We start from the raw sequence: 27,954 nt of genomic DNA, 5'->3' as shown, positions 1-27,954 counted from the left end.
TCCTTGGTCCGAGGGACTGCTACAGTGAAAACTCGGTCGCTGAGCGAAGGCTACTTGCTAGCTCCCATGCCAGATGAGTGCAGCCCGTGCCACGAGGTGGGTCCGTGTGTCAGCTGTGAGATATTTCTACACCAGTCAAGATCATCTTTGCTTCGTCGCCTACCTCCCCTTTGAACTCTGATGGTTACTTTACGAAGGTGCAGGTATTATGCCCATTAAGGACTTTGCTGATAACAAAGTTAAAATGTCTGCACACTAATTCAGAGTTACTTGCCTTAAATATTTTTGTGGTTAAAGGTATACTGCATTGCACTGAGTAATTACAATCTTTAAATTGTATGGGTTTATTCTTCTTGAAAGTAACGTATATCAGCGGTATTTACAGTTACATTTTGTCTAATATGTGGGTGCTAATCTGTTTATTTATGTGATGTAAACGTCTGATGTGAGCATTGTTTCCAAAAGTAACACTCACGTAAGTTTAAGTCCAGACGTTATCGCATAGAGCAACATACACATTACAGTAACAAAATGTTGAACGCTGCTGAAGAAGCCGACGACTCAGAGCAACAAGGAGTAAGATCCAGCAATCGTGAAAGGCATTTAACTGAAAAGGGTAAAGAAATGCAGAAATATGAGGCAAAGAAAAATGAGAAGGCATTTAACAAAGCTTATGACACTTGGAAGAAGGCAGCTAAAGAAATCAGAACAAAGCTGAAAACTTTCTGCTCACCTGAAGAGCTAAACAATGCCAGTCATGACATAAGAGACAAGCACGCTGTAGTACAACAGCATTATGAACCCATTCGCCGCAGCCAATCCATGACGCCCGACATTGTTAAGCGAATGGATGCTTGTGCAGTGCTTACAACTGACATTTGTGAAGTTGTTGCTAAACGACAGGAAAATATCGATCAGCTCTTTAACGATCGCCTTGAAAAGGAAAGAGTACGAGTGATGTTAAACAAAAGGGACTATGGTTCTGTGTTTGGTGATACAAAAACTGAAACGTCGTTCCCAGAGGGTTCAGTTGCACGCTCAAAGGCAGATTCTACTGGCAGTCGTGAGGTGGAAGCAGAAGCTGAACTTGCAGCCAAAGTGGAACAAGCAAAGGCCACACAAGAAATATTGGCACAGGAAACCAAGATCAGCCAAATGGAAAATGAGTGGAAAATAAAGGAAGTGGAAACAAAGGCAAAGTTGGAGGAGGAAAAGACTAAACTTCAACAGTTAAAGGCAGACAGCGAAGTGAAAGTAGCAGCTGCACGAGTAAGAGCCCTTAGCGCTCAAAATGACATTGAAAGCCATGATCAAGTGTCCTGCTACAACTTAGAAAATTCCGCAAATCTCCCCAACATCGCACCACGGCTCTCTTTAAATCCACAAGCACCAACACTTAGACCTCACAATACTACTCCAGAACGTGAAGAACTTAGCTTAGTTCAAGCCCTCGCCAGCTCTCTTACCCTAAACAGGCTTCCTGTACCTGAGCCCACCATCTTTAGTGGCGACCCCCTAAAGTTTATGGATTGGAAGGTATCCTTTATGGCACTAATTGGTGACAAACCTTTACCTGTGTGTGAGAAAATGTTGTATCTAAAGAGCTATCTTGCAGGTGAAGCACGAAAGGCAGTAGAGGGATATTTCTTCCGCAACAGTGAGCAGGCATACGCAGGCATTTGGAGCGTTTTAGAGGAAAGGTATGGCAGCCCATTTGTTATTCAAAGAGCCTTTAGGGCTAAACTCACAAAATGGCCTAGAATAGCTGCCAATGATCCTAAAGCACTGAGGGAGTTTGCAGATTTTCTCCAAAGCTGTGCAGAGGCTATCCCTCAAGTCAAAGGCCTAGAGATCCTTAATGATTGTGAGGAAAATCACAAGCTTCTAAGAAAACTGCCTGAGTGGATAGTGCAGAGATGGAGCCGCATTGTGGTGGAGGAGCTAGACAAAAGCCAAGACTACCCCAACTTCGCTCGCTTTACAAAGTTCATACAAAATGAAGCTAAAGTAGTTTGCAATCCTGTTGCCTCACCATTCCTAATAAACGAAAGGGCATCAGAAGAGCGGCACGTTAAAAGAGCGAAGGCACTCAGTACTACCATCCAACCAAAGTCTCCACCAATCCCAGTATCTACTTCTAGACCTAAACCCCCATGTTTGTTTTGCAAAGAAGAATCGCACGGCATAGCTAAGTGTCCTGCTTTTGCAGCGAAAACTAGTGATGACAAGAAAGTTTTCATTCAAGAAAATCGTCTCTGCTTCGGGTGTTTGAGAAGGGGTCATGTAACCAAAGAATGCAGAGGACGTCACTCCTGTAGTAAGTGTGGTCGGCGTCACCCCACCTGTCTACACACAGAAAGAGTGAATGAACCTAAAGAAAGGAAAACTGAGGATTCTAAATCCCCAGATGAAGGTGCAAACAAGGAAGTGCATAATGTTATGACTCATGTACTAACAAGGAAACCATCTTCCACATCCAGCATAGTACCAGTATTTGTGTCAGTTGCATCTGAGCCTGAGAAAGAAATACTTACATATGCCCTGCTTGACACCCAGAGTGACTCATCCTTTATTTTAGAGGATTTGGCCTCAGAACTAAATGTAGACGCCCAACCAGTGCAGTTAAAGCTTAGCACCATGACTTCCGTCGACACAGTCGTTGCAAGTAAACTTGCCAACAACTTACAGGTGCGTGGGTTTGATTCTGAGACTCGTGTCCAAATAGAACAAGCCTACTCTCGTGACTTTATCCCAGTTGACAAGTCTCATATCCCTACCAAGGAAACGGCACTTCAGTGGCCACACCTTGAAGGCTTAGCTAACAAGTTACAGCCATTACAGAACTGTGAAGTAGGTCTATTGATTGGTTATGACTGCCCATCAGCACTAGCCCCCCTAGAGATCGTCACAGGCAAAATAAACGAACCTTTCGCACAAAGAACCCTACTAGGATGGAGTATTATTGGTTCTGGTAATCCTCACCTAGACAGAGAAGGTAACCAGAGTTATGTGCACAGGATCACAGTCAAAGAAATGCCCATACCATCAGCCATAGAAGTACTCAAAGTCCTAGAGACTGACTTTAATGAGAGAAACTATGAGGATAAGTATGTATCACAGGATGATGTTCGCTTCATACAAATCCTCAGTGATACAATAAAACAAAGACCAGATGGGCACTATGAGATGCCGCTTCCCTTCAAGGGCAATGATCCACCAGCGCTTCCCAACAATAAGAAGTTAGCCACAGTCCGACTGCAACACCTGAAGAAAAGGCTAAAGGCTGATAAACAGTATCATGAACATTACTGTTCCTTTATGAGAGACATTATCAGCAGTGGTGATGCAGAATTAGCCCCCCCTTTGTCTGAAGGCAAGACTGCATGGTACATCCCACACCATGGGGTATATCACCCGAAAAAACCAGCCAAGCTAAGAGTCGTCTTTGACTGTTCAGCAAAATTTCTCGGTGTCTCATTAAACGACACTCTTCTCACAGGTCCAGATATGATCAACTCATTGGTGGGGGTACTCTGTCGTTTCAGAAAGGAAAATGTAGCCATAATCTGTGATATCGAGAGAATGTTCCACCAGTTCTCTGTTTGTCCAGACATGCGCAACTATCTGAGATTTCTGTGGTGGCAGGATGGACAATTAGACAAAGAACCCAGAGAATACAGAATGGCTGTACATCTATTCGGTGCCAGTTCATCCCCTGGATGTGCTAATTTCGGCCTGAAATATTTGGCACAACAGTACAGAGCAGACTATCCTAAGGCCTCAGAGTTTGTTGAACAGAACTTTTATGTAGACGATGGTCTAACTAGTGTCCCATCAGTTAAAGAGGCACAAGAACTCATCACCGAAACACAAGCACTTTGTAGACTTGGCGGTCTACATCTGCACAAGTTCAACTCAAACCAAAGTGATGCGCTTTCCCAGCTGGAACCCTCAGACAGAGCAGACACCACAGAACCGCTCGATTTCAAACCTGACACAACAGCTGAAGGCCATGTGCTCGGCATCCAGTGGTCAATCAAAAATGACACTTTCAGTTTCAAAATAAACACTAAGGACCAACCTCCTACTCGCCGGAGCATACTGTCAGTGATCTCATCCCTGTACGACCCACTAGGGTTCGTAGCTCCCTTCACCTTAAGAGGCAAAGATATCCTACAGGAACTGTGTCGCAGAGGCATTGAATGGGATGACCCCCTTCCTGACAACTTACGTTCACGGTGGGAGGACTGGAAAGATGGGTTGGAAAGACTAAAATCGGTTGCAGTGCCTAGATGTTACCACCCACCAGAACTAACAGACATTGTAAAGGTGGAACTGCACCACTTTTGTGATGCTAGTGATTTAGGATATGGTGCATGCTCCTATATTAGGTACCTCAGCAACGAGAAGGTCCACTGTAGTCTTGTTATGGCTAAGGCAAGAGTCGCACCTACCAAGGTGACAAGTATCCCACGATTAGAACTCTCAGCCGCAGTCACATCAGCCAGAATGAGCAGCATGCTAAAAGCAGAGCTTCAGATGTGCATTAATGAAGAGTTCTTTTGGACTGACTCCCAAGTAGTCTTAGCCTATATTAACAATGAGGCACGACGGTTCCACGTCTTCGTTGCCAACCGTGTTCAGTTAATTAGGCAAACTACAGATCCCAGACAGTGGCACTACATTGACACAGCTCAGAATCCTGCAGATTACGCCTCTAGAGGGCTCAGTGCATCAGAAATCATGTCAACATGTTGGTTGTCTGGTCCAAAGTTTCTGTGGGAACATGACATTTCATATGCACCCAGCCCCTCAGCTGTGTTGTTAGTAGGGGATCCAGAAGTCAAAGCAGTCAAAGCTCTCACAACTCAAACAAATGAACAAGACAATATCCTCAGCCGTTTGTCAAGGTTTTCAAGCTGGTCAATGCTCCTTAAAGTGGTTGCAAGGATAAAAAGATTGAGATCCAACAAAGCCCAGTATGGAAACTTTGTAACAGTAGATGAACGGAAAACAGCTGCTGACACAGTAATAAAGCTCCTTCAGCAGCAGGCCTTTTCTCAAGAGATGGAAGTGTTGAAGGTGGGAGATAACCTTCCGAGTTCAAGTCCCCTGTTTAGAGTAGATCCAGTACTAGATCAAGGACTTCTCCGTGTTGGAGGAAGACTGAAGAAGTCAACACTCTGTCAGGGACTTAAGCACCCCATCATCCTCCCAAAAGACCATCACATTACAAAGTTGATCATTGCTCATTTTCATGCACAGATTTGTCATCAAGGTAGAAGCCAAACTCTCATGGAAATCAGATCGAACGGATTTTGGGTGATTGGTGGGAGCAAGGAAGTTGCAAAACTAATAAGTAAATGTGTTCAATGTCGAAAACTAAGACGTTCGCCGGAAGAACAACGCGTGTCTGAACTTCCAAAGGAACGAGTTGAAATCTCAGATCCTTTCATGTATTGTGGAATGGACTGTTTCGGACCATTTGTCACAAAACAAGGTCGCAAAGAGCATAAAGGATACGGACTCCTCTTTACGTGTCTTTCCTCACGTGCAGTCCACATTGAGATGCTTGAGGATCTTTCTACTGACTCTTTCATCAACGCTCTGAGATGTTTCATCAGCTTAAGAGGAGCTGTTTGTAAGTTGTACAGTGACCAGGGTACAAACTTTATTGGAGCCAAAAATGAGCTAAGAGAGTCTCTTAAACAATGTGACATGGATGCCTTAGAAGCATTCCTTGCCAATAAACAGTGTGAGTTCGTCTTCAATGCCCCATCTGCTAGCCATGCCGGAGGTGTGTGGGAACGACAGATTCGAACCATCCGCAATGTTCTCAATGCCACCATTGCTCAATGCCAAGGTAGGCTGGATGACAGCTCTCTAAGAACTCTATTCTATGAGGCGATGTTTATAGTTAATGGTCGACCACTGAGCGTCGATGGAATCAATGATCCTAAATCTCCTGAACCTCTAACTCCAAATCACCTCATATTGATGAAATCAAAGGTTGCACTGCCTCCACCAGGAAAGTTTGTGAAAGAGGACTTATATGCAAGGAAACGTTGGCGCAGAGTCCAGTATCTCACTGAGCAGTTTTGGAGTAGATGGAAAAGAGAGTACCTTCTGAACATATCTATGAGACAGAAATGGCACCTACCACGTCGAAATCTTAAAGTCAATGACATAGTCATTATCAAAGAAGACATGCTTCCCAGAAATCAGTGGCAACTGGCTCGAGTGGTTGAAGCACCAGAAGAAGATGACGGTTTGGTCCGCAGAGTCAAGCTTCAAGTTGGCGATCGAGGCTTAATAAAGAAGCAGGGAACAGCACACAAACCTCACGTAGTTGAGCGACCTGTTCAAAAGCTTGTAGTTCTATTAGAAAATAACTAATTGATGTTTCAATCAATACTTTCACATCAGGCGTATTTTGCGAAAGTTTATTGATGATGTATTTGAAATTGTGTTTGTTCTTGTAGTAATGTCCATATGTTAAAGCTGGAAATCATGTAAAGAATGTTGTTTGTTATACATGATTTGGTGGGAGTGTAAATGTCCAGTTTTGTTTATTGATCTAAGCCTGAACAGCGACGCGTAGTGTCCAGTAGAGGGCTCTGTTGTTTAGTTAGCGGCAAGCTGCACTTCCAGCTCAGACCGTTTTTTGTGGCGCACATGTCCCAGTAGGCAGCTCTCAATGAAGCGTGAAGCAGCGTGATACCGGACTCTAGCAAAATTAACAATTTGCAGCCCTTGGAATGCGGAGCGAGGTACATGTTTTAAGTTGTATTTGTTTGCTTAACTGATATTTTGTTGTATTTTCTGCATTATTTGAGTTCATATTTGTAATAAGCGTCTAAGAAAATGTATTTTGTGTTTCTGTTTAGTTTTCACGGTGCATTGGTGCACCTCAGCACTGTTAGATTCTGAATGAATCTCAAAGTAAAAATTACTGCACCCGTCGAGGCTCTCTCTATTTCTTCCTTGGTCCGAGGGACTGCTACACCTACATAACAGAAATATAAAATTCGTTTTTTATTGTTAATGACTGCTAATTGTTGAGTGTGGAGCATTAAATTGATTTGGCTTCTGAAGTGGAACATACAGTATCAGACAGCATGTGACTCATCCTGTGTTATTCTTTAACCATTTGGTTTACTGATTGTTAATCAGCTAAAAGAGTTCAGTTCAGTTCAGTTCCACTGAGGTTTATTTATATAGACCAAATCAAAGCAACACTATACAAGCGGCACTTAGTGAGCAAGCAGTTTGTGACAGTGGGAAGGAAAAACTCCCTTTTACCAGGAAGAAGCCTCGAGCAAGGAAATGAGTAATGAAAAGAGGTGAGTGGAGGAGTGCTCAGTGCATCACAGTGTATTGCAGGGTTCCCTGCAGCAGTCTCAGCCTATAGCAGCATAACCAAGAAATGGTTCAGCCTCAAAGAGAAAATCCTTCATGTGGACACTTTATATTAACCCTGTATAGTATTTATCTTGTGAATCATCTGGCATTCAGTTCCACTAAAATATTAAAAGCAGTGTGGAAAAAAAGTGTTTAATGTTTATTTGCAGTAACAGCTTTGCACAGTGCATATGTTTACCACTGAGTGGCACTGATGGGTAAGTTGTAGATTCAAGTGAACTACCAAAAGAAGTCAAGGAAAAAAAGAAGAAAAAACAAAACAAGGAAAAGTATGAGTGAAAACAAATACCTGGACAAAGCTGTGGAGTCATTCAGAGAAACACTCTGAGAAGAGAGGAAGCACCTATGCGTGAGAGTTTTGTTTTGTTGTGCAAACTCTTAGCAAAGTTTTCTACAAGTGTGATGTGAGTGGGAGTCAAAGACTCAGTCCCACAAGCCTCACTCCTCCTCTGCCACCACACATCTGCTCCTGAGGAGATGGGACCCTGATCAGGAGGAGAGCTCTCTTCATCCCTCAGTCTGTATGGCTGAAACCTCCAGAGCACTGTAAGGAGAGGAGCCACCAGGAAAAGAAAAATCCTTCATCCTGAGACAATATTTATGTTTACCATCTCCCAGGCTGATTGCTCTCCTAAATTTGGAGTGATGCCCCAGTGCTGGTGCAGGCGGGTCGTGCTTTGTGTGGAACTGGGTGTACTGGTGGCAGTCCTGGCGGCTGGCAGCACAGCTCAGCTATTTGAGAGGAGACAAGCCGGGTCATCGTGCTATGGAGGATTTGACCTCTACTTTGTTTTGGACAAGTGAGTGCTTTTATTTTTACTTGATCACAGAAGAGATCTGTGTGACTCATCGGTGCTTTTTGAAGGCACAGGTGCACGCATCATTCAAGCTGTCATCCAGTGGCAATGATGGGCTGCTAATTGCCTGACAAAAATATGCTAATATGATGTAACTAGCATGTTTTAGCCTACTGAAATATTAAGGCCTTTATAAAGCTGAAGGTAGGGTCTGGATTCCAAATAGAAACTGAATCGAATGTGACCGTAAGTGACATGCATATAATGCATTTTTAATTTTGAAATGTCACCAGCTTGAGAATTTCTGATCACACCAGTAGAAGCCTGATTTAAAAAGAACAGACTCAGTCATCAGATTTGCTAATTTCCTAACGATGTACCTGCCACAACAGTTCAAAACTCCAAGTCATGATATTGCATTTGCATTGTGAGATACAAACTCATTGCTGCTGTGACCTACACCATCAACTTAAAACTGAATGAGTTATCAACTGATTTTCTAGGTGATCAGTAGCTTTGAATCACTGTGCAAACAGCTTAGGAGGTAAAGTGGCCCCTGTTGCCACAATCTGTGTCAGTATGTTTGACGTATGCATTGAAGAAAAAGCACTATATGAATATCTGTGAATGAATGAGTGTGGGTTGCAGGGTAAAGAGCATTCAGTGGTTAATAAGATTAGAAATGCTGTATATAAAGGCCAACATGGTGAAAAACACCAATTGGAGTTTTGGAGTCTAAAATAAAGCCTTTAAATGTGTTATTTTGTACAATGTGAAACCCCAAAATATTTCTATTCATATAAAAAATGTTGTTTTTTGTCTTAAATGGCTTAAGTGATATTATAGTACTTATCTTAGAATACTTATTGTTCTCAGCTGCTATTGCGGTATCGTCCCATTTTATTCAAGGAAACAGTCGCGGGTTATAAGAGACTCAAATGCCATAAGCTCACATAAGGGTTCAATTAAATGTCATGAGGCTAACATGACACTGTTGAACAGGTCAAGTCACATCAGTGTGCTGTTTCATAAATTCTCTCTTAAAAGAGCCGTGCATACATAAATCAAAAACACGCATATCGTTTTCTTTTTGCAAATCACCTCAAAGTTGTAAGAACTGACATGAAGTATGTTTACACGGTGACATCTTCATGCATTCATCAGCGGATGATAAACTGCCCTGCAGGGATTCCTGTTTTCCAAAAGCGGCCGCTCTTCGCTGACAGGCGCTGCCCACATCCAGACCCAATTTCATCTCTCTGCGCTTCGGTCTGCAGAACCCTTTCTCCATTAGAGCCAGATGTTCCAAAGATCCCGAGTGTTTGGCTGTCTCTGCACTGCGACTCACATCACAGGATAAATGAAAACATAAGGGAGGAGGTGAAGGGAGAGTGCAGAGAGAGAAAGGGGCCACAAGAAGTTGTGCATATTTGCTCCACGAGTCTCTTTAATTACAGCCTTCCACTTAGAGAAATCAGCTGGTTGTTTGTGTTGGTCTGCACCTGTTGCAAAACCTGGACCCAGGAGGAAGCCATGTAAGGATCAAGTGGAACTATAACTTTGGCTTGGAGTAAAAGTGGGCAATAAAGTCACATAAAAGAGTGAGATTTTTTTTATGAATAATATACCAAGAATAGCATACCAGTCCCATCCAACCTTATTTAGCATAACAACATAGCTGAACAAAGTGCTTTCTAGTTAAAAAAAAAAAAAAAAAAAAGCAATAAAAAACTAAAACAAACATATACTAAAAGGAAAATAAATAACAGCAAGACATACAAAATGGAAATAAATAGACAATAAAATGTATAAGAAATAAAATGGAAAAAAAATGAATAAAAAAATAAGGAGGTTAAAAAATGATTGAAACTGGCAAGACCTCTGGTACTAAACTTAAAATGTCTTGGAGAATATTTATGATTCTAGAAGCTGTTTAAAAATATCAGTTGTTCACACTGATTCCATAATTTGGTGTCCACAACAGCTAAAGCTCAGTTGAGTGGACAGGGGACAAGCGGACAACGGACTGTCCCCACTACAGGTTAAATACCTGGACTCTTAGACAGCTGTTTTAGAACTGAAGAAGCCTTGTGGATGAAAAGTTAAAAACATCTTCACGAGCCAAAAAGAAGTCCAGTCACCTTCTTTTAAAGCACTCAACACCAGTAATTTCCTCTTTTTTCTAAAATATTTTTACACAAAAAGATTCAGGTGATAGCCGATAATCACAATAAGAATACTCTTTAACTAAAACTCCTTTAATAAGTGTCCACAGTGTTCTCCATCACTGCTGCTCACTGTCAGTGAGAATAGACTCCAGTCCTTCTTTCTGCCATTATATTGTATGCAGTGCAAAAACAATCTTTAATTACATCACATTACAGGGTTATAAGGAGATCTAGACTTTAAAGGCAGTTTCCACAATTTCACAGATATTCAGTGTTTCTGTCTTTCAGCTTTTAATGTCACGCTTTTCTTGTCTGTTTTGATGACTCCCTTTTTATTCTTCCTAATTCTGGAAGCGAAGAAGCTAAACAACAGTATAACAGCATTAAGTTGTTCACTATTAGAGTATTTCTAAGTTCTTTCTTAGTCAATTGTGTTGCATGTCTTTTTCAGTCAATTGTGAATTGACTTTTTTGTGCCAAAGCTCCTGTGTGTCACTGAAACCGCTGAATCTTTGTTTCAGGTCTGGCAGTGTGCAGCATTACTGGAATGAGATCTATTACTTTGTCGATCATCTGGCTCACAAGTTTATCAGGTACAGTTACGCACAAGCCGTGGCACTATAAGAGTAAAGGGGGGGAAGAGAACATAAAAACATGTAACAATCATCTCCGGTGTTTTTGTTTTCCCAGTCCTCAGCTGCGGATGTCTTTTATTGTATTTTCAACAGAAGGAAGGATTCTCATGCCTCTAACAGAAGACAGGTGGCACATATACTAACACACCTAAATTTAATAATTCTTTTTATTTTTGTTGTATCATCCCCTTCTGATCAGTAGTTTTTGTCCTTTTTCACGTGTCAATAATAAGAGATCAGATTCGGGCGGGACTGGAGGAGTTACGTATGGTGCAGCCAGGCGGAGACACCTTCATGCACAGAGGATTTCAAAGGGTAAGTCATCTGTAAAGTCAATGAAAAACTGACCCTACCCAACAGTATGGCATCTGAGCCTTTAAATGAGGCCTTTTTAAAGTTTATAGCCACTGACGCCTCAAAACTTCCCTCTCAGGCCAGCGAGCAAATATACTACGGGACTGGAGATGGTAAGTAGATTTTTTCTTTCTTTTCTTTTTTTTAACACTTAATCATAGTAAAGTCTTTGACCCAAACATTAAAATGAATTTCACTCCTAATTCAGACACGTTAGAATCACTCTATAAGGAAACAATAGAAACACAGCTGCTCTTCACATCACAAATATGTTCAAAATACTTAGAGATTGTGCTCTCAAAGATTTTTTTTTCCTTTTAGCGTTTTAACAGCGCTTCCTTCTGTGCTGTAGGTTACCGGACAGCCAGTGTCATCATTGCCCTGACGGACGGTGAACTGAGAGAAAATCAGTTTGACCTGGCTCAAAGAGAGGTAGAAGAATCCGTGTGAAAAGAAACTTACTAACACTTAATTAAGAAGTTTATTAACTTAAATAGAAATTTAAAGCCTGTTTTAGTACAAAGCATAAGATAATGTAAATACAGCGTACTGCGTATTTTCTTCTCACTATATTGCTCAAAACACTATTAGAACATTAGAGAACCTAAAGTGTGAATGCATGCTGAACTACTGTACAGGGAGTGCAGAATTATTAGGCAAGTTGTATTTTTGAGGAATAATTTTATTATTGAACAACAACCATGTTCTCAATGAACCCAAAAAACTCATTAATATCAAAGCTGAATGTTTTTGGAAGTAGTTTGTAGTTTTAGCTATTTTAGGGGGATATCTGTGTGTGCAGGTGACTATTACTGTGCAGAATTATTAGGCAACTTAACAAAAAACAAATATATACCCATTTCAATTATTTATTTTTACCAGTGAAACCAATATAACATCTCCACATTCACAAATATACATTTCTGACATTCAAAAACAAAACAAAAACAAATCAGCGACCAATATAGCCACCTTTCTTTGCAAGAACACTCAAAAGCCTGCCATCCATGAATTCTGTCAGTGTCTTGATCTGTTCACCATCAACATTGCGTGCAGCAGCAACCACAGCCTCCCAGACACTGTTCAGAGAGGTGTACTGTTTTCCCTCCTTGTAAATCTCACATTTGATGATGGACCACAGGTTCTCAATGGGGTTCAGATCAGGTGAACAAGGAGGCCATGTCATTAGTTTTTCTTCTTTTATACCCTTTCTTGCCAGCCACGCTGTGGAGTACTTGGACGCGTGTGATGGAGCATTGTCCTGCATGAAAATCATGTTTTTCTTGAAGGATGCAGACTTCTTCCTGTACCACTGCTTGAAGAAGGTGTCTTCCAGAAACTGGCAGTAGGACTGGGAGTTGAGCTTGACTCCATCCTCAACCCGAAAAGGCCCCACAAGCTCATCTTTGATGATACCAGCCCAAACCAGTACTCCACCTCCACCTTGCTCGCGTCTGAGTCGGACTGGAGCTCTCTGCCCTTTACCAATCCAGCCACGGGCCCATCCATCTGGCCCATCAAGACTCACTCTCATTTCATCAGTCCATAAAACCTTAGAAAAACCAGTCTTGAGATATTTCTTGGCCCAGTCTTGACGTTTCAGCTTGTGTGTCTTGTTCAGTGGTGGTCGTCTTTCAGCCTTTCTTACCTTGGCCATGTCTCTGAGTATTGCACACCTTGTACTTTTGGGCACTCCAGTGATGTTGCAGCTCTGAAATATGGCCAAACTGGTGGCAAGTGGCATCTTGGCAGCTGCACGCTTGACTTTTCTCAGTTCATGGGCAGTTATTTTGCGCCTTGGTTTTTCCACACGCTTCTTGCGACCCTGTTGACTATTTTGAATGAAACGCTTGATTGTTCGATGATCACGCTTCAGAAGCTTTGCAATTTTGAGACTGCTGCATCCCTCTGCAAGATATCTCACTATTTTTGACTTTTCTGAGCCTGTCAAGTCCTTCTTTTGACCCATTTTGCCAAAGGAAAGGACGTTGCCTAATAATTATGCACACCTGATATAGGGTGTTGATGTCATTAGACCACACCCCTTCTCATTACAGAGATGCACATCACCTAATATGCTTAATTGTTAGTAGGCTTTCGAGCCTATACAGCTTGGAGTAAGACAACATGCATGAAGAGGTTGATGTGGACAAAATACTCATTTGCCTAATAATTCTGCACTCCCTGCAGCAATAGCCACGGGTGATGTCACAGTGGCTATGTACATCTTTCATATACTGTCGATAACAGAAACCTCTTGTGCATTACTTCCAGATGTTCCCAGCAGTTGTCAGTGACATGAGAATAACTACAATATAGCTGATGGAGCTTTTAAGTTTCAGCCCAACCAAATTCTAATGTGATTCAGTGAGCGTTCACCATTTCACTGTAGCTTGTTTATTCTGTTTAATGTCTCACTTTCTCTCAGGCTGGCAGAGCACGGCAACTGGGTGCCACTGTGTACTGTGTGGGAGTAAAAGACTTTAATGAAACCCAGGTAAATCTAACAGTTAACCCTTTAAAGCCGGTCGGAGCGGGCGCGCTCTGTTTTGCTTAACTATTTTTAAATCCCAGTAGCACTGCAACCACGTGAGCTAGCGCAATAATTTTTTTTGCATATGAAACCGGAGGAGTTGTACTTACATCTTATGCCATCAGCTTGTCCTCGGTCACAGTTTCCTTCCACATATAGCTTTGCAAAAACTTCATAAAAAGCACTTGCAGGAACAAAAACACAATATTCCAGAAACACGCTTTGCTGATCCAATCAGCTGTTTGTAACACTTCCTACGTCCATCAGCACGAACTATCGCATGTCCACCATGACCTGCCCGAAGCTGGAAGTGACGCCATTTTGCGGAAATGTAGTTTTTTACCATCAGGGCCTAGCGAGCCTGTACTGGTGTTTTTAAAAGTTATGTTTGACTTTATGACTTTCTGTGTCATTTCTGGGATGCTTAGGACTCATATTGCACTGCTGGAAATAGTTTACTTTGATGCATGTGCTGTTTTTTTGCAAATTTGCAGTATAATATTTATTTTAGTTTTTCCTGCATTATATAAAAATTGGTGTATTTCAAAAATAAAACTATGAAGACACTCAAAATAAATTTCCTGTGGTGAGAAACTATTTTGTGCAACTTTTTTGTATTTACAGTTTTGAGGGATAAGCCTCTTAAATTTCTCAAACTAGAAATATATGTTAAAAAAAACAAAAACGATCTTCAATTGTTTTGTAGTTTATTGCACTTTTTTTGCAATTTATGTAATTACTATAAATGTACTGCATACATATTATTAAAATTTGGGCTATAATGGTTGTATTGATGTATATCAACTATGATATGATATAAGCACTGGCGGACTTGGTTCTATGGTAGGTCTTAAAGGGTTAACAGTTAGAAGATCAATTAATCAGTCAGCTAAAGAACAATTTAACCATGTAGACATTTTTCTCCACAGCTTTCAACGATAGCTGACAGCAAGGATCACGTCTTCCCTGTGAATGATGGATTTCAAGCACTGCAAGGCGTCATAGACTCGGTACTAAAACACAATAAGATCGCATTATATCAGTGGAAGGTCCTGCACTAAGTTAAGCTTCTGATATTATTTTCTCTTTCAGATCCTAAAGAGATCATGTATTGAAATCCTAGCTGTCGAGCCCTCCAGCATCTGTGAAGGAGGTGAAGAAACTTGAACTCAAAATACTGTCTCAAAATGCAAAAGCTTAATGTATACATACACCTTTCTACTTACACTTGATCGTTACTTTTGATATATACTCCAAATTATACACAGACAATTACTAAAATCACAGTTTAGCAACCAAACTTGGCACACAGGTACATCTTAGGCCCATAAAAGTTTTCATCATCTATATCAGATATTATGACATTATACTATGACATAACAGTACTGTAGCATCGGTATGGACCAGTAGTCCTACTGAGAGCACTTCCCTCCCTAAAACTCACTCTATAGTATTCCAAATTTACCACAAAGACAAAAGTTGATTAAATGATCAATTTAATCCCACTTCAGAATCCTTCCAGGTGGTGGTGAGTGGAAATGGTTTCCTTCATGCCCGAGATGTACAGAAAGTTCTCTGCAGCTTCTGGATCAACGACACTGTTACTTTGAGTAAGTACCACTTGCAAAGTTTTTCATTTTAATTCATTCTTAGCTGTAATTTCACCTCTCCCATGCAGACTTTATTTATTTAAACCATCACACCATTATGTTACCCAGCTCTCCAGCCCTCTCATTTTTCATAGAGCTTCATTGCAGCTTTCTCTCTCATTGATTTGTTTTGACTAATTACTAATGTTACTGAGGCAGTGATACATGCTGAGGGCTAAACAGCAGACTGGCAAGACTGGCAACCAGTTGGTGAATGTGATGAGGCTACAGAGCCAAATACTTCTATGAGTAGTTGCTAAAGACCAAAACACAAAGCAAAACTAGAGTGAATATAGGCTTACTGATCTTACTTTGTGCCTGTAACTATTTGCTAAAACTTTTGCGAAATCATATTTTGAAGTGTATAATATCTTACACGTGTGAGCTAATTATGGAGCTCTGCCCCAACAAGACTAAAACTCTTCTGTTTATATTCAGTCATTGCTTTGGACAATGAAATCCACCTCCACCCAGTCAGTGTGCACAAACTCAAACAGATGCCTTCTATAACTTCTTTATTAATGCTGTAAAAACACAAGTGATGAGGGTTATAACTATATCTTGATGCTTGCATCTGGATGTAGCAATGCTATGTTTTCAGAAATCCACTTTTTTGGGTTATAACTATACCTAAATGAATAGTTTCTCACTTTGAAATATTCTTTCAAAGACACACTTTGTTGCAGAAAGTCAGACACTCTGATGTATTTAACTATTTCAATCAGGAGAGATCATTTGGCAGTATTAAGCATGCTTATTGAAGTCAATAAACCGAATCCATTGCAATTAGAACAGGATTTCCTGAAGTTGAGATGCTGGTGTGATGAAGACAGAGGCTTGGGTGGAGGTCTGAGTGACCAGGCTGAAGTGGTTATGGAGAGAAGGCAGATGCACAAATGAGATCCAAAAGGCAGAAGGACAGAAGAGCACCGAGATATAAAGAAAATGATTGGACTACAGCAATGATGTCAGCATGGAGTTTGACAGTGTGAGAAAGTGGAATTGACGTAAAGAATAGCCGAGCAGTCAAGCACCCAGGAAAGCAGCTAGATGAGGGATTAGAGATTCTCCTTATTGAACTAAAACATAAGCTTCTTAACGTAGAGTGGAGTTAGCTTTGCTCTTTATATAGATTGGAAACAGAGGAAGAAAATGAGTTTGTTTAAAGTTTGCAGGTAAAATACTTTTATTGCAGGATAGCATGTTTCTGCTTTTTGCCCCTCAGCACTCAGGGACCCTGCTCTGTAATTTTACACCACCACTTACAGCTGAATAGTCAGGGGGAAGAAATTGGAAACTGGAACCATTTTTTATCTTAATTTTTTATTTAGCATGTTTTGAAACTAGTGATTGATGATTGAGGAGATAAAATTATTAGGAAAATGTTTACTGGGGCAAATGAGCAATACAATCATTTACCTGTCGAGAGTTGTCAGAGTGGTCTCTGATACCCAGAGGGGTCTGGTTATTAGGATTAATACAGAGTCAAGGACCTTCTGCAAATACTTCACTTTCCAGAGCTGGGAGTAACAGCCATCTTTTATATACAGTTTGTGGTTGGTGTTTGCAGAAAGAAAAATGTGTGAATCGGTTCAGCCAACAATTATCCTTTAAATGATCAGCAGAATGTATTATTTAGGGATTGCCCTCAGCATTTTCTTCATTGTGCTAAATTTACTTTGGCCAGCGTGGGAGTACGATGGGTGGGGGACAGCAGCTCTTTGTTGGCGATGTAAATCCTCGCCCTCATGAAAAGCCATCAGCGCACTCTTCCTCTCCTTTTAATCAGCTGGTATAGCGCTTTACGCATCTCAGATGTCTAAAGGGGAATGTGGATCTAGAGACGAGCACTGTCTTTGCACACTCCAGACACTCGCTCAGCCAGGGTAAATAAACCACAGCCCTCTCTCATTTGCTTCATTTTCCATAAGAGCAGGAAGTCCAGGAATTCAAAAAAAAAGAAGATATTTTGAGGTTTGAATCTCCTAAAGTTACAGGACTGCAAGAGGAAAGTGAAGTAAATTTTTCCTTTGCATCACTCACAGCTTTCTCTTTCATCATGGATACTCACGTAATGTGTAGTTTACTTTGCTGTGTGCAGTGCTAAATATAAATTTTCACATTATTTCATTTTGCACAGTGAAAAGACCTTTGGTGGTGAGAGATACCTACCTTTTGTGCCCAGCTCCTGTTCTGGAAAAACAGGGAACGTAAGTAATTGCTGCTGCAGGAAACTTTAATGAGCTTCATTACTTCTTATCAAAGTGTAAGCAGTATACACAGCTTGACAGCATGAAAGTGTTTTCATCTGTATCGCTATTTATAATTGCAGTAAACATCTATGAGCACTAAGTATGCAAACCGAGTCCTAGTTACGCTCTTACCTTTTCTACAGGTCTGCCACTCTCCACGTCAGCATGAATAATGGCCTGAGCTTCATATCAAGCTCTGTCACAATCACTGCAGTAGCTTGTGTAAGTATAATGGAAACCAGGAGGGGACAAAAACAATCCCCACACATTACCTCATGGCTAAAAGTATGTGAGGAACTTTATTGACTTAGAAGGAGAATTTGCACATAATGACATAACGTCACAGAAATTTGTCATCTCGCACGCACATTATGCAGGTTAAACCGCTCGACCCACTGCCACAGTGTTCTGCAGTTCATTAGTGGATGCATATAAATAGTGTATCTATGAGCAACATATCCTCAATATGTCCTTTTGTTTGTAGTCTAACGGGACCTTTGTGGCCATCGCGCTTCTGATCCTGCTGCTCCTGTTGACCATCGCTCTGCTGTGGTGGTTTTGGCCTCTCTGCTGCACCGTGGTATGATCATGAAAAACTTACATCCCAACTAAATTAGCGATGCTTATTTTCACAATTACATGATTCCGGTTGTTGCTCTTTGGTGCGATAACAAAAATCAGGCACTGTCTTTTTGGTTTGCAGGTCATCCATGAGGCACCTCCACCAGTAATAGAGGACATTTCTGTAAGTGGAGTGTTTCTTTTTTCTATTCTTTTTTTTTAAAGTTCCTTCCTAAATTTCCCTTTCTTAGAAATAACGTATGCTTATTTTTTTCTTTAGGATGATGAAGATGGTTTTCCAAAGAAGAGGTGGCCCACGGTAGATGCGTCATACTACGGAGGCCGTGGAGTCGGGGGTATCAAGAGAATGGAGGTAATCCAGAAAGCAAACTGTAAATAGATCAGTACTGCATATGTATAATAACTATCGTGCATATTTCCCATTAACAACAAGTATCGACCAGTTGCTCATGCTGGCTAATAGAAATCAAATTCTTGGCTGTACAGTTTAAATTAATCAACCAGCCAAAAAATGTGATTTTCTTTGTTTTCTTTTATTTAACTGAATTATCTCCAGGATTAAACTCTATTTATTTAATGCGATTAAACTCTATCATGGAGCTATGTCCTAATGGGGATTGTTGAGAGGAGATTTAGGATCCAAAAGTGTGGGAAGCAGAAGAACGAATGTTTAACGAGGGGTGATCCGTTTCATTGTAGCTTATTCCAGAATCCAAAATAAACAGTCCAAAAGGAGGATACAAAGAGGAATATGAGGAATACTAAAGAATCTAAGGAGTGCAGCCAGAGGTCTGTACTGCGGAGCAGGATCTGGGCTTATCTCTGTAATTGTTAACCCTGGGTTTTCTGGACTACAAATACAGATCACTTCTTTATTGGGTTGTATCACCATGGTAACTTCTACTGTAGAAGCACCATGAAGTCACGACCTACTGACCAATCAGTTCTCTGGAAAATAGCATCAGTATTCCTGGAAGAGCCCTCACACCCTCTGTTTTTCAGTAGCATTTAAAGTTTCAAATCTGACTCATTGACTTTCCTTGTTGGTTGCAAAGAATTGTTTCTGTTTATAAGCATTATTATATAATACAGGACATCTGTTTGCATTTGTGGATTTTAAGTCAAACTGTCATCATTTAGCATAAACGGGGCTGCAGCTGAAAGAATTGAAACTTGAACTGTCTGTATTGTATGTTTAACATCGTCATATTTTTCTAATATTATAGTTTCATTTTCACTGGTAAAATCAGCTGCTTGTCACGCTGTACACTACACTGTTTGTGATTAGTCAGATGCTCCTTTAATGTGTACCATTTGGTTAAATTAACAAGCTGATAATCAGCTTCCTGTGACCGCTCATCCTGAGTGCCGACATTAGGGTAAGCAAACGGAAGATGATGGAAAGATATTGTTTCTTCACAGTATGAGGGCAATATGTAGATGCACACATAAACGAAGGGCTGACTGGGGTTTAGACGCAGGAGGAGAATGAGGTGGAAACAAAGAGGGAAACAGGAAGTCATACAGGAAGCAAAATTAACACAGAAAACAAAAAAAACTCACGTTGAAAGTAAAACAGGACCAAAAAAAACCCAGACAAGAATACTAAGACTTAACAAGGCAACACAGAGGGGCATGAGAACATGAAAATATGAAAGCACTCGGGCGACTATTACAACTAATACTACTATGTCGGTCAAAAACCCTGTGACTATATACTTATATAGTTACCAGTCTGCTTGTGTGCTAGATTGCATGCTATTTGAGTTTTTAAGTTGCTTGGCAACCTAAAAACATCGGGCTCTTGTTGAATCTTACACAAGTGAAAATGAAATTAAAATGTTCTAATGTGATTGTACATTTTATTTGGTGCTGCTGACTAGGGCTGGGCCATATAATACCGTTCACGGTAATACCGGTGTAATGTTGGGCAACGATAAGAAAATGAAATATCGCTATAGAATATGGGTAAAACGCGCATGCGCAGTGCCTTTGTTTACATACGCACATGGCGGCGACGCAGAATGAGAAGAGCGAAAGTGGATCGTTGAATGAAACCGATGAACCAGAATTGGTTTGTAAAAATGCTGCAACTTCAGTGGTGTGGCACTGGTTTAGCTTTCATCCGTCAGATACACAACAAAGCACTATTTTTGGTAGCGCATGCTAGTGGGCCGTCGTTATTACCGTGTTTTTTGGAAAATACGGCACACTTAAAATCAATCCTTTGATTTTTCTGAAAATCGACAGTGCCCCTTATAATCCTGTGTGCCTTATGTTTGAATTCTGGTTGTGTTTACTGACCTCGAAACGATTTTATGTCGTACACGGCGCTCGAAAATTTGTCAAATGTTTTAGTATGACTTTGCTAAGCTACGAAGCCGCACCGCTTGATGGATTGTCGGAGCATCGTAGGCAGGAGCCTCACGGAGTGATACATACTGTGCTTCAACATAATGTTACCGTATTGTGTGTGTATAACCTCTTTTTAAGTTTTGTGGATATTATACATGGTTATGCTGAGGATATGTCGGCCAATTTCCACTGGAAATGCCTTTTGGTTTAACTGTCAGCAAGGAATTTGCATTTGCACTGTAAAATTTTTATATAACTTTAATGCACACAAAAAACAGCTGCTTGTTTAAGTGAAAATACATTGATGTTTGTTTGTTTTTTGCACGTTGGGGAGTTGTAAAGTATTTTGTCTACTTTCAATTATATCGTCAGTTATATCGTTATTGCAAATTTTCAAATGTATATCGTGATAAATATTTTTGGTCATATCACCCTCCTCTACTGCTGACTGGTTTCAGCCTCACTGATATACACGTGGCAAGCTTCACTCTGGCATTCAGCTGAAAGTAAATGCTCAAAGACGGGAATGAGATCAAACAGTAGTACAGCAAGCATACACAAGAAAACAGGAAGCAAGTCAGCCTTTGAAAGAGATGAGTATGCGACTCTGTGCTGGACGGCACTGAGTCACTTTGTTGTCATAATTAGCTCTGAGAAACAGAAAGAGTTAAGATGAGGCCCTGTGCACAATAAACTGCGAAGTCGGCATAAGTGCTCCAAAGAGTGGAGCAGTTTGGTTCATGGTGTTGAGATAAGAGCAAGCAAGCTGTTCCCAGTGTACGCTGAAATGCGAGAGGAGGAGGAGGAAGGCAACAGAATCTTCAGACCAGAGAGGACCAGATGTGTGCGTGGTTTGGGAGGATAAGGTCAAGGAGACAGTTGTCACCCAGTCAGTGTGACGTTTTGGGTTTTTTTTTTAACAGACTGGTTGTGAAGTCTGAAGAGTCTTTGCTGTGAACACTTCCAAAACCAGCTACGGAAAGTATGCACAGCTTCATTTATGTGCCTTTTCTGCCAAGTTAAAGCCTTGGTGGCTTGTCTGGTGCAGCTGAAAGGGAGTGAATTTGAGTAATGAACTTTCAAGGCTGCTTTGACAGAAATGCTTTCACTCTTACTGTGCCGGGTTCCTTTTTTAGCTTTATTGGTGACTCTGAGAATCGAGATATTTGCGTTAGAGAAAAACCCAGTCGGGCTCTTGTTGAATCTTAAGATTTCTTAGTGAATATGGTTTGAGACTTAATGCTCTATATCCTCTTGAAGGTTTAGAAATAAAACCTAAATGTAAAACGCAAATTGAAACAATTCAAGTCAGAGCCAAAGGAGCTACTTTTGTGTGTGTGTGTTTTGAGATCTTGTGGACTTCAGTGGACTGGCTTTAATTAAAACCCACACAGGAATGCTTCAAAACATGTTAACGTACAAGGAAAGAGATTTTTTTGTTTCTTTGAGTAAAAGGAAATGCGGCACATTGTGTCAAACACAAACCTCATTTACAGCAGTCACATTCAGGCACCCTGACACACGTGCAGAGGCAGTGGTAAAACTAGAACCCACTGGATGTGATTTTATTGGCTCAGATCTTGTCAGTTCTCCAGAATCACAACTTTGGTCCAACTTTTCACTTTTTTCTGGCTTCATATTTTTCCTCTTGGACTCTACTAGAGAAGCTTTGCATGACAAAATCCTTATTTATCTTCTATCACCCCTTCATCCATTCTCTGTCTGAGTTGTGGAGCTTTTTTACCACCGTTGGAGACCACTGGAGGCTCCATACTAACGTGGCTGTCTGAAACACAAAGCTTTTCTTTCTTTTCAGGTTCGATGGGGAGATAAAGGATCGACTGAAGAAGGAGCCAAACTGGAAAAGGCTAAAAACGCTCGCGTTGTGATGCCCGCGCAGGAGTACGATCCTGCTCCACTGCGGCATTACTACAACTCACACAAATCTTCCCAACCCCACAAGTGGTACTCGCCCATCAAGGTGCTCCAGTATTTCACTTTTCATGTCCATCTGTTTGGCAGTTTGTTCATGGCCCTTCTGTGCACTGTGTTCTACAGTAGACTTGCTTGCCATAAATAAAACGTGCTATTTTGGTCTAATACACTCTCCCGACAGAGATTCTTAATATCAAGAGTTACACTTTCTGGTTAAATAAGGGTTAAATAAATCCAAAGTATTACTGTAGCTTTCCTGTTTTGAAAAAAAATTTCATCTCAGCTCTACTTGCTGGCTTTTCCTAGAGTTTTAAATCTCATGGCCATGACACAGAAATGTATTACTGCCATAAAATGTATTCTAAGGCATGGATCACATATGTAATATATAGATAATAGTGTTTCCAGATGCTCTTCTTTGACATGTAGGACCCTTCCTTACATATGTCTTCCAACACAGAAAAAAAGACTTTATGTATGACCAGGAAACAGTTAATACAATTGGTTTCCTCACATATTAGTCAGCTGGATGGATGGTAATAGGAACCAGACATGCACTGAGCTAACCCCTGAATATGGAATTTGTTGCGCGGGTGTTATTTCAAACAAAATACATTCTTTGTTTATCTGTCTCTTTGTCATATTAAAGCCTCCTGAGATACATCTGGAGCAAAAGTGCTCCAGAGCCAGGCTGGCAATTAACTGTGGATAAGGGATTGTTGGTATTTTTATTTATTTATGCTGTTTTGTTTTTTTTATTCGTCCTCCTTTAGGGCAAACTGGATGCTCTGTGTGTATTTCTGAGAAAAGGCTACGACAGAGTGTCTGTAATGCGACCTTATCCCGGAGACAAGGTGAGGCATGAGAAAATAAAAGGTAACATTTTAACCTCCTCTGCAAGGTAACACAACTGGATATTTCACGCTTGTAAGATGAGCACACGTTGAAATAATAAAAGGATTGCGAACCAGCTATTTCAGCTTGTGGCAGGAAGACATTTAAGAGTCTGAATTTATTATCTTTGGAAAATAGGAATGTTTGAAGTTCAGGATCAAACAAGGAAAAAAAGAAAAGTGGAGTGGATGGAAAATAACCTTGAATCTTATCTGCATGACATTAACTTCACTTATCCAATAAACTAAACATTTTTAAGTCAAAGCCGCTTCAAATCCCAGGAGTATTTACTTCAAGGAAACCCTCAAGTGGCACAGCGAGTAGACAAAAGTGAAAACAACTGCAGCATTGTCTGGAGCATTGCTTTCATCATCTGCAGAAATCATTAAGAGTAGATGTTGCCTGCCTTCCTAAACTCCCAGCATCAGCACGGCTGGCCTGTCAGGAATGCTGTTTTCTTCCACAGCACAAAGTAATGGTGGAATTTTCTCTTTCCATCTGAGAGCTGTATCTCTCCAAACCTGCTAACTGCTGTGCCACAGGAGATGTTGGACTTTTCTTGTCTTAATTGCCCTTTTTCTTCATGTCTCTCACTGTACAGTTGAAGTACTTAACAAAAGCAAACTTCTGTATTGAGCCGTGAACACTTCCTGTGCTCTAATTACAGGGCAGGTGCATAAACTTCACCCGGAGTAAATCCTATCCTGCTCCTCGCTACCCCATCTACAAACACCCCGCCACACCTGTCTACACTTTGCCCCACAGCTACCAGCGCCGTCTGTCGGAGGGCAACGAGCTCTCCCACTTGCCCCCCTCTCCAACTTCAACCCTTCCTCCTCTGCCATCCACTCCTCCGCCATCCTCCTCCAGCTCGCCCATGTACACGCCACCTCCAAACAGAGCCCTGCCCTCAACCAGCAACAGCTCTCTCTCTGCTCCTCCGTCTCCTACCGGCTCTCTGCCGCCTCCACCTCAGGGTCCACCTCCGTGTAGAGCACCACCTCCATCGCGGCCCCCTCCACGCCCCAATCATGACAACCACTGATAACTAAAAACTGAAATACTGGAGGATCCCAGCTCCAAACGGGAACCTAAAAAAGGGCTTTTCACTGTGTCTTTTCACCTGGTGATCACCCACTCGTGGCCCACACCTGCCATGATATGAACTGTGACTTTGTTTTTTTAAGTTTAAAAAGTGAAATTTTTTGGTGTAAATGAGCACAGCTTTGGCTAATGGAGTTAGCATTCATTTCTTTTTTTTAAAGAAGTTTTGCTCTTCAAATCAGATAATTTGGTCAAACATTTCAAATTACCAATGAAAATTGTAACCTTTGTCTTTAAACTGTCACGAGTTTGAACAGCAGAAAACCCAGTGCTTCATCAAAGGTATCATGTGTTTTATACATGAGAGTTGGTCCAGGAAGCAATATTTTGTGAATGAATGTTCTTTGAATCACAAAAACATACATGTACACACATTGTATTTAATGGAAGTTGATTGTTTTTAATACTATGAGTATTTTTGAGGTTTTTTGGGTTAATTTTTTTTAAAGTAAGCAGAGCTGGGCAAGCTGTTTTGCTACAAGTGTTTATGCTAAGCTAAGCTAACTGCACCCTAGCTTCACATTCATCGTACAGGCACGAGAGTGGCTTTGATATCCTCACCTAGCTTTTGGCAAGAAAACAAATAAGCATATTTACCACAGTTAAGATTTACACATTGCTGACACAAACATTGTTTGCTGCAGAGAAACTGGTCCACTCGCCTCATCAGTGTGGAAATAAATTCTTTCGCAGACCGGAGATGTTCGAGTATTCAGACACTGAGTTTGGCAGCGTGTGACGCTGTTTAAGTTCTGTCACAAATGTGACCTCTGGAAAGTCACTGTGCGACTGATTCAGCTGGCAGAACGGCAGACTCAGATTTATGTTACGTCTGATTTGTTCACACCACTATGATGTGCAATAAATCATTTTAAAGATAACTTTCCTTTCCTTCTTTTGCCCCGTGTCAGAGATTTTTATCAGAAATTTGTACACTACAGGCACCTCTGCAAATGTTTCCGTTCATTTTGAATGAATAAACTCCTCTCAAGTGTGTAGTAGATGTGTGTAATGTTCAGTATCACCACGTAACCCGATAAATGTGTGCACTTGTTAAGCCTAAACAGATTTTGGCTTGTCACAGTGGAGAGAAGACAGCTACTAGTATCATAGCATATATATATTAAAAGAAAGTCATCTTATGAATCGCTTGTTATGACTCAGCGAGATCCCCAAATCCACACCTGAAATATGTGCCTTCAAAACTACCTGTATATTACATGCAATTTTATTAGGGACACTCGAATAAAAAACAAAAATGAATTAAAAATATCAATTATCTTTTATCTACTGTCACTTCAGAGGACAAAACTATACTCATTTGCTCAGGACTGCAAGACTGAAAAAGTGGAAAAGATCAAAATAAGGTTTCTTTTCTGAGTGGCTCCATGAGCTTTGAAGCGGAGGAAGTGAGCTGCCTGAAGTGATTCTTAATCCTTGTAAAAAAAAAAGAAAAAAGAAATAAAGAAAGAAAAAAAAAGAAAATGCCCAATTTTTCCATGTATGGAAGTCAGTGGGAATGGGGAAGTAAAAGAGGCAGATGGACTTTACTGCTGTGCTTCAGTGGGAAAACACCTACAGCTGAAATGTGGACATATACATACATGCATATATAAGTTACTGAAAGGATTTATAATAAACTACAAAACCAGAACATATAATCACAACCACTTTATTAGGGTACAGCTTGCTAGTACTGGGTTGGACCCCCATTAATTCTTTCTGGCATAGATTCACAAGCTGCTGGAAACACTCCTCATGATTTTGGTCCATACTGACACGATAGCATCACACGGCTTGTTGACTGCACATCCACCCTATTGGAAGAAGCCATCAGAAGATGGATATACTGTGATCATAAAGGGATGGAGTCAGCAGCATTACTCAAAAAGGCTGTGGTGTTTTTTAAATATGCCTGATTTTTACTACGGTGCCCAACGTGGTCCAAGAAAATATTACCAACACCATCACATCACCACCACCAGCTTGAATTAATGATACAGGCAGGATGCACGGATGCATTGATGCACGCGTTCATGTTATTTACATAAACCTCTAACCCTACCATATGAATGTTGCAGAAGAAATGAAGACTCGTCAGGGTGGCAACATTTTGCTGTCCAATTTTGGTGAATTTTTGTGGTTAGTGTGAACTGTATAGCCTCAGTTTCCTGTTCTTAGTTGACAGGAGTGGCACGCAGTGTGTTCAGAGGTGCTCTTCTGCATACCTTGATTCTAAAGTGATTATTTGAGTTATAGTGGCGGGGAACTGCTAGATATTTAGTCTTTTTTGGACTGTTCTCTGTAAACCCTAGAGATGGTTGTGTGGGAAAATCCCAGCAGATCAGCACTTTCTGAAATACTCAGACCAGCCTGTCTGGAACCAACAACCATGCCACGTTCAAAGTCACTTACATCACTCTGCTCTGCTCACTTTGAACATCAGCAGATCATCTTAATCATGTCTACGTGCCTAAATGCGTTGGGCTGCTGCCACGTGATTGGCTGACTTTTGTGCTAACAAGCCGTTTATTCAGTGTGCCTAATAAAATGGCAAGTTCATGTATATCGTTGCGATAGGTTAAACCATATTACAACACATTTTCAGCGATATGCTTTTCGGGTGAGATGTGGCTCTCTATAACAAAAGACAGGGGAAAATGCATTATGTAACAATCCAGAGCAGCCGGTCAGCTGATTTTCATTAAACTCAGATCTCCTAAAATAAATCCTAACTTTGTAACTTTTCCATGTGTTTTTGTTCAGTTTTTTTCACCAGTAGGAAATGCTTTCGCAGACACGCGCAGGCGGACTTGCAGTCCTGTGAGCGGTGAGCTCATGGAGGCGTGTCAAAGAAAACTTCCAGAAGCAGAGGCAGCAGTGGGATTAAAGGCAGCAAACTGCCGAAGTGAAAGCAAAATATAACCATTATGACCTGGAGATGTGGAAGAAGGTGTTTATGTATCCTAATGCTGGCAAAGAATTCACATGAAAGCAAGAAAAAGATTCATTCAGTTTGCAGCTATACAGGGGAGAGTGTTTGTCTTCTTTTATTAACCTACGCCATCAATGCGAGAAGGAGCAGCAGTGTTTGTGCAGCTCTTTCTCCCCCATACCTTTAAAAACAGTCAAAATAAATGGAGTACTATGCTTTTGCTGAGGTTTGCTAGTGCTACTGTTTACCTTGGCTGCACAAACAATGGCAGTGAGTGTCTTCAGGCAGCTTAATCACCCCCAGTCATGCAGATTTATGAGCCACGGTGCAGCTTACACA

General features: G+C 40.9%; 3 protein-coding genes across 3 annotated transcripts; all 3 read left to right on the top strand.

The window, feature by feature from the left end:
* Window positions 1-54: 54 nt before the first annotated feature.
* On the top strand, window positions 55-25,561 carry antxr1b (ANTXR cell adhesion molecule 1b). Its single transcript, XM_026173950.1, has 18 exons — window positions 55-197; window positions 10,909-10,980; window positions 11,078-11,149; window positions 11,256-11,337; window positions 11,456-11,489; window positions 11,729-11,808; window positions 13,805-13,873; window positions 14,839-14,919; window positions 15,002-15,062; window positions 15,421-15,519; window positions 17,699-17,768; window positions 17,954-18,032; window positions 18,295-18,390; window positions 18,514-18,555; window positions 18,652-18,744; window positions 22,564-22,728; window positions 23,456-23,536; window positions 24,244-25,561. Exons 1-18 carry the CDS (start codon window positions 181-183, stop codon window positions 24,619-24,621), a joined length of 1,671 nt encoding a protein of 556 aa, XP_026029735.1. The 5' UTR covers window positions 55-180; the 3' UTR covers window positions 24,622-25,561.
* On the top strand, window positions 185-4,151 carry LOC113025790 (uncharacterized). The gene is made up of 2 exons (XM_026173951.1): window positions 185-1,536; window positions 1,616-4,151. Exons 1-2 carry the CDS (start codon window positions 532-534, stop codon window positions 1,634-1,636), a joined length of 1,026 nt encoding a protein of 341 aa, XP_026029736.1. The 5' UTR covers window positions 185-531; the 3' UTR covers window positions 1,637-4,151.
* Window positions 4,240-6,995, top strand: LOC113025788 (uncharacterized). The gene is made up of 2 exons (XM_026173949.1): window positions 4,240-6,770; window positions 6,888-6,995. The coding sequence occupies exon 1, from the start codon at window positions 4,429-4,431 to the stop codon at window positions 6,394-6,396; it is 1,968 nt and encodes a 655-aa protein (XP_026029734.1). The 5' UTR covers window positions 4,240-4,428; the 3' UTR covers window positions 6,397-6,770; window positions 6,888-6,995.
* Window positions 25,562-27,954: the final 2,393 nt, after the last annotated feature.

Source organism: Astatotilapia calliptera, chromosome 7 (assembly GCF_900246225.1).
Source record: "Astatotilapia calliptera chromosome 7, fAstCal1.2, whole genome shotgun sequence".
In the NCBI taxonomy this organism is placed as follows: Eukaryota; Metazoa; Chordata; class Actinopteri; order Cichliformes; family Cichlidae; genus Astatotilapia; species Astatotilapia calliptera.
Note: the sequence above shows the minus strand (reverse complement) of the source record. Positions and strands in the feature narration are given on the sequence as shown.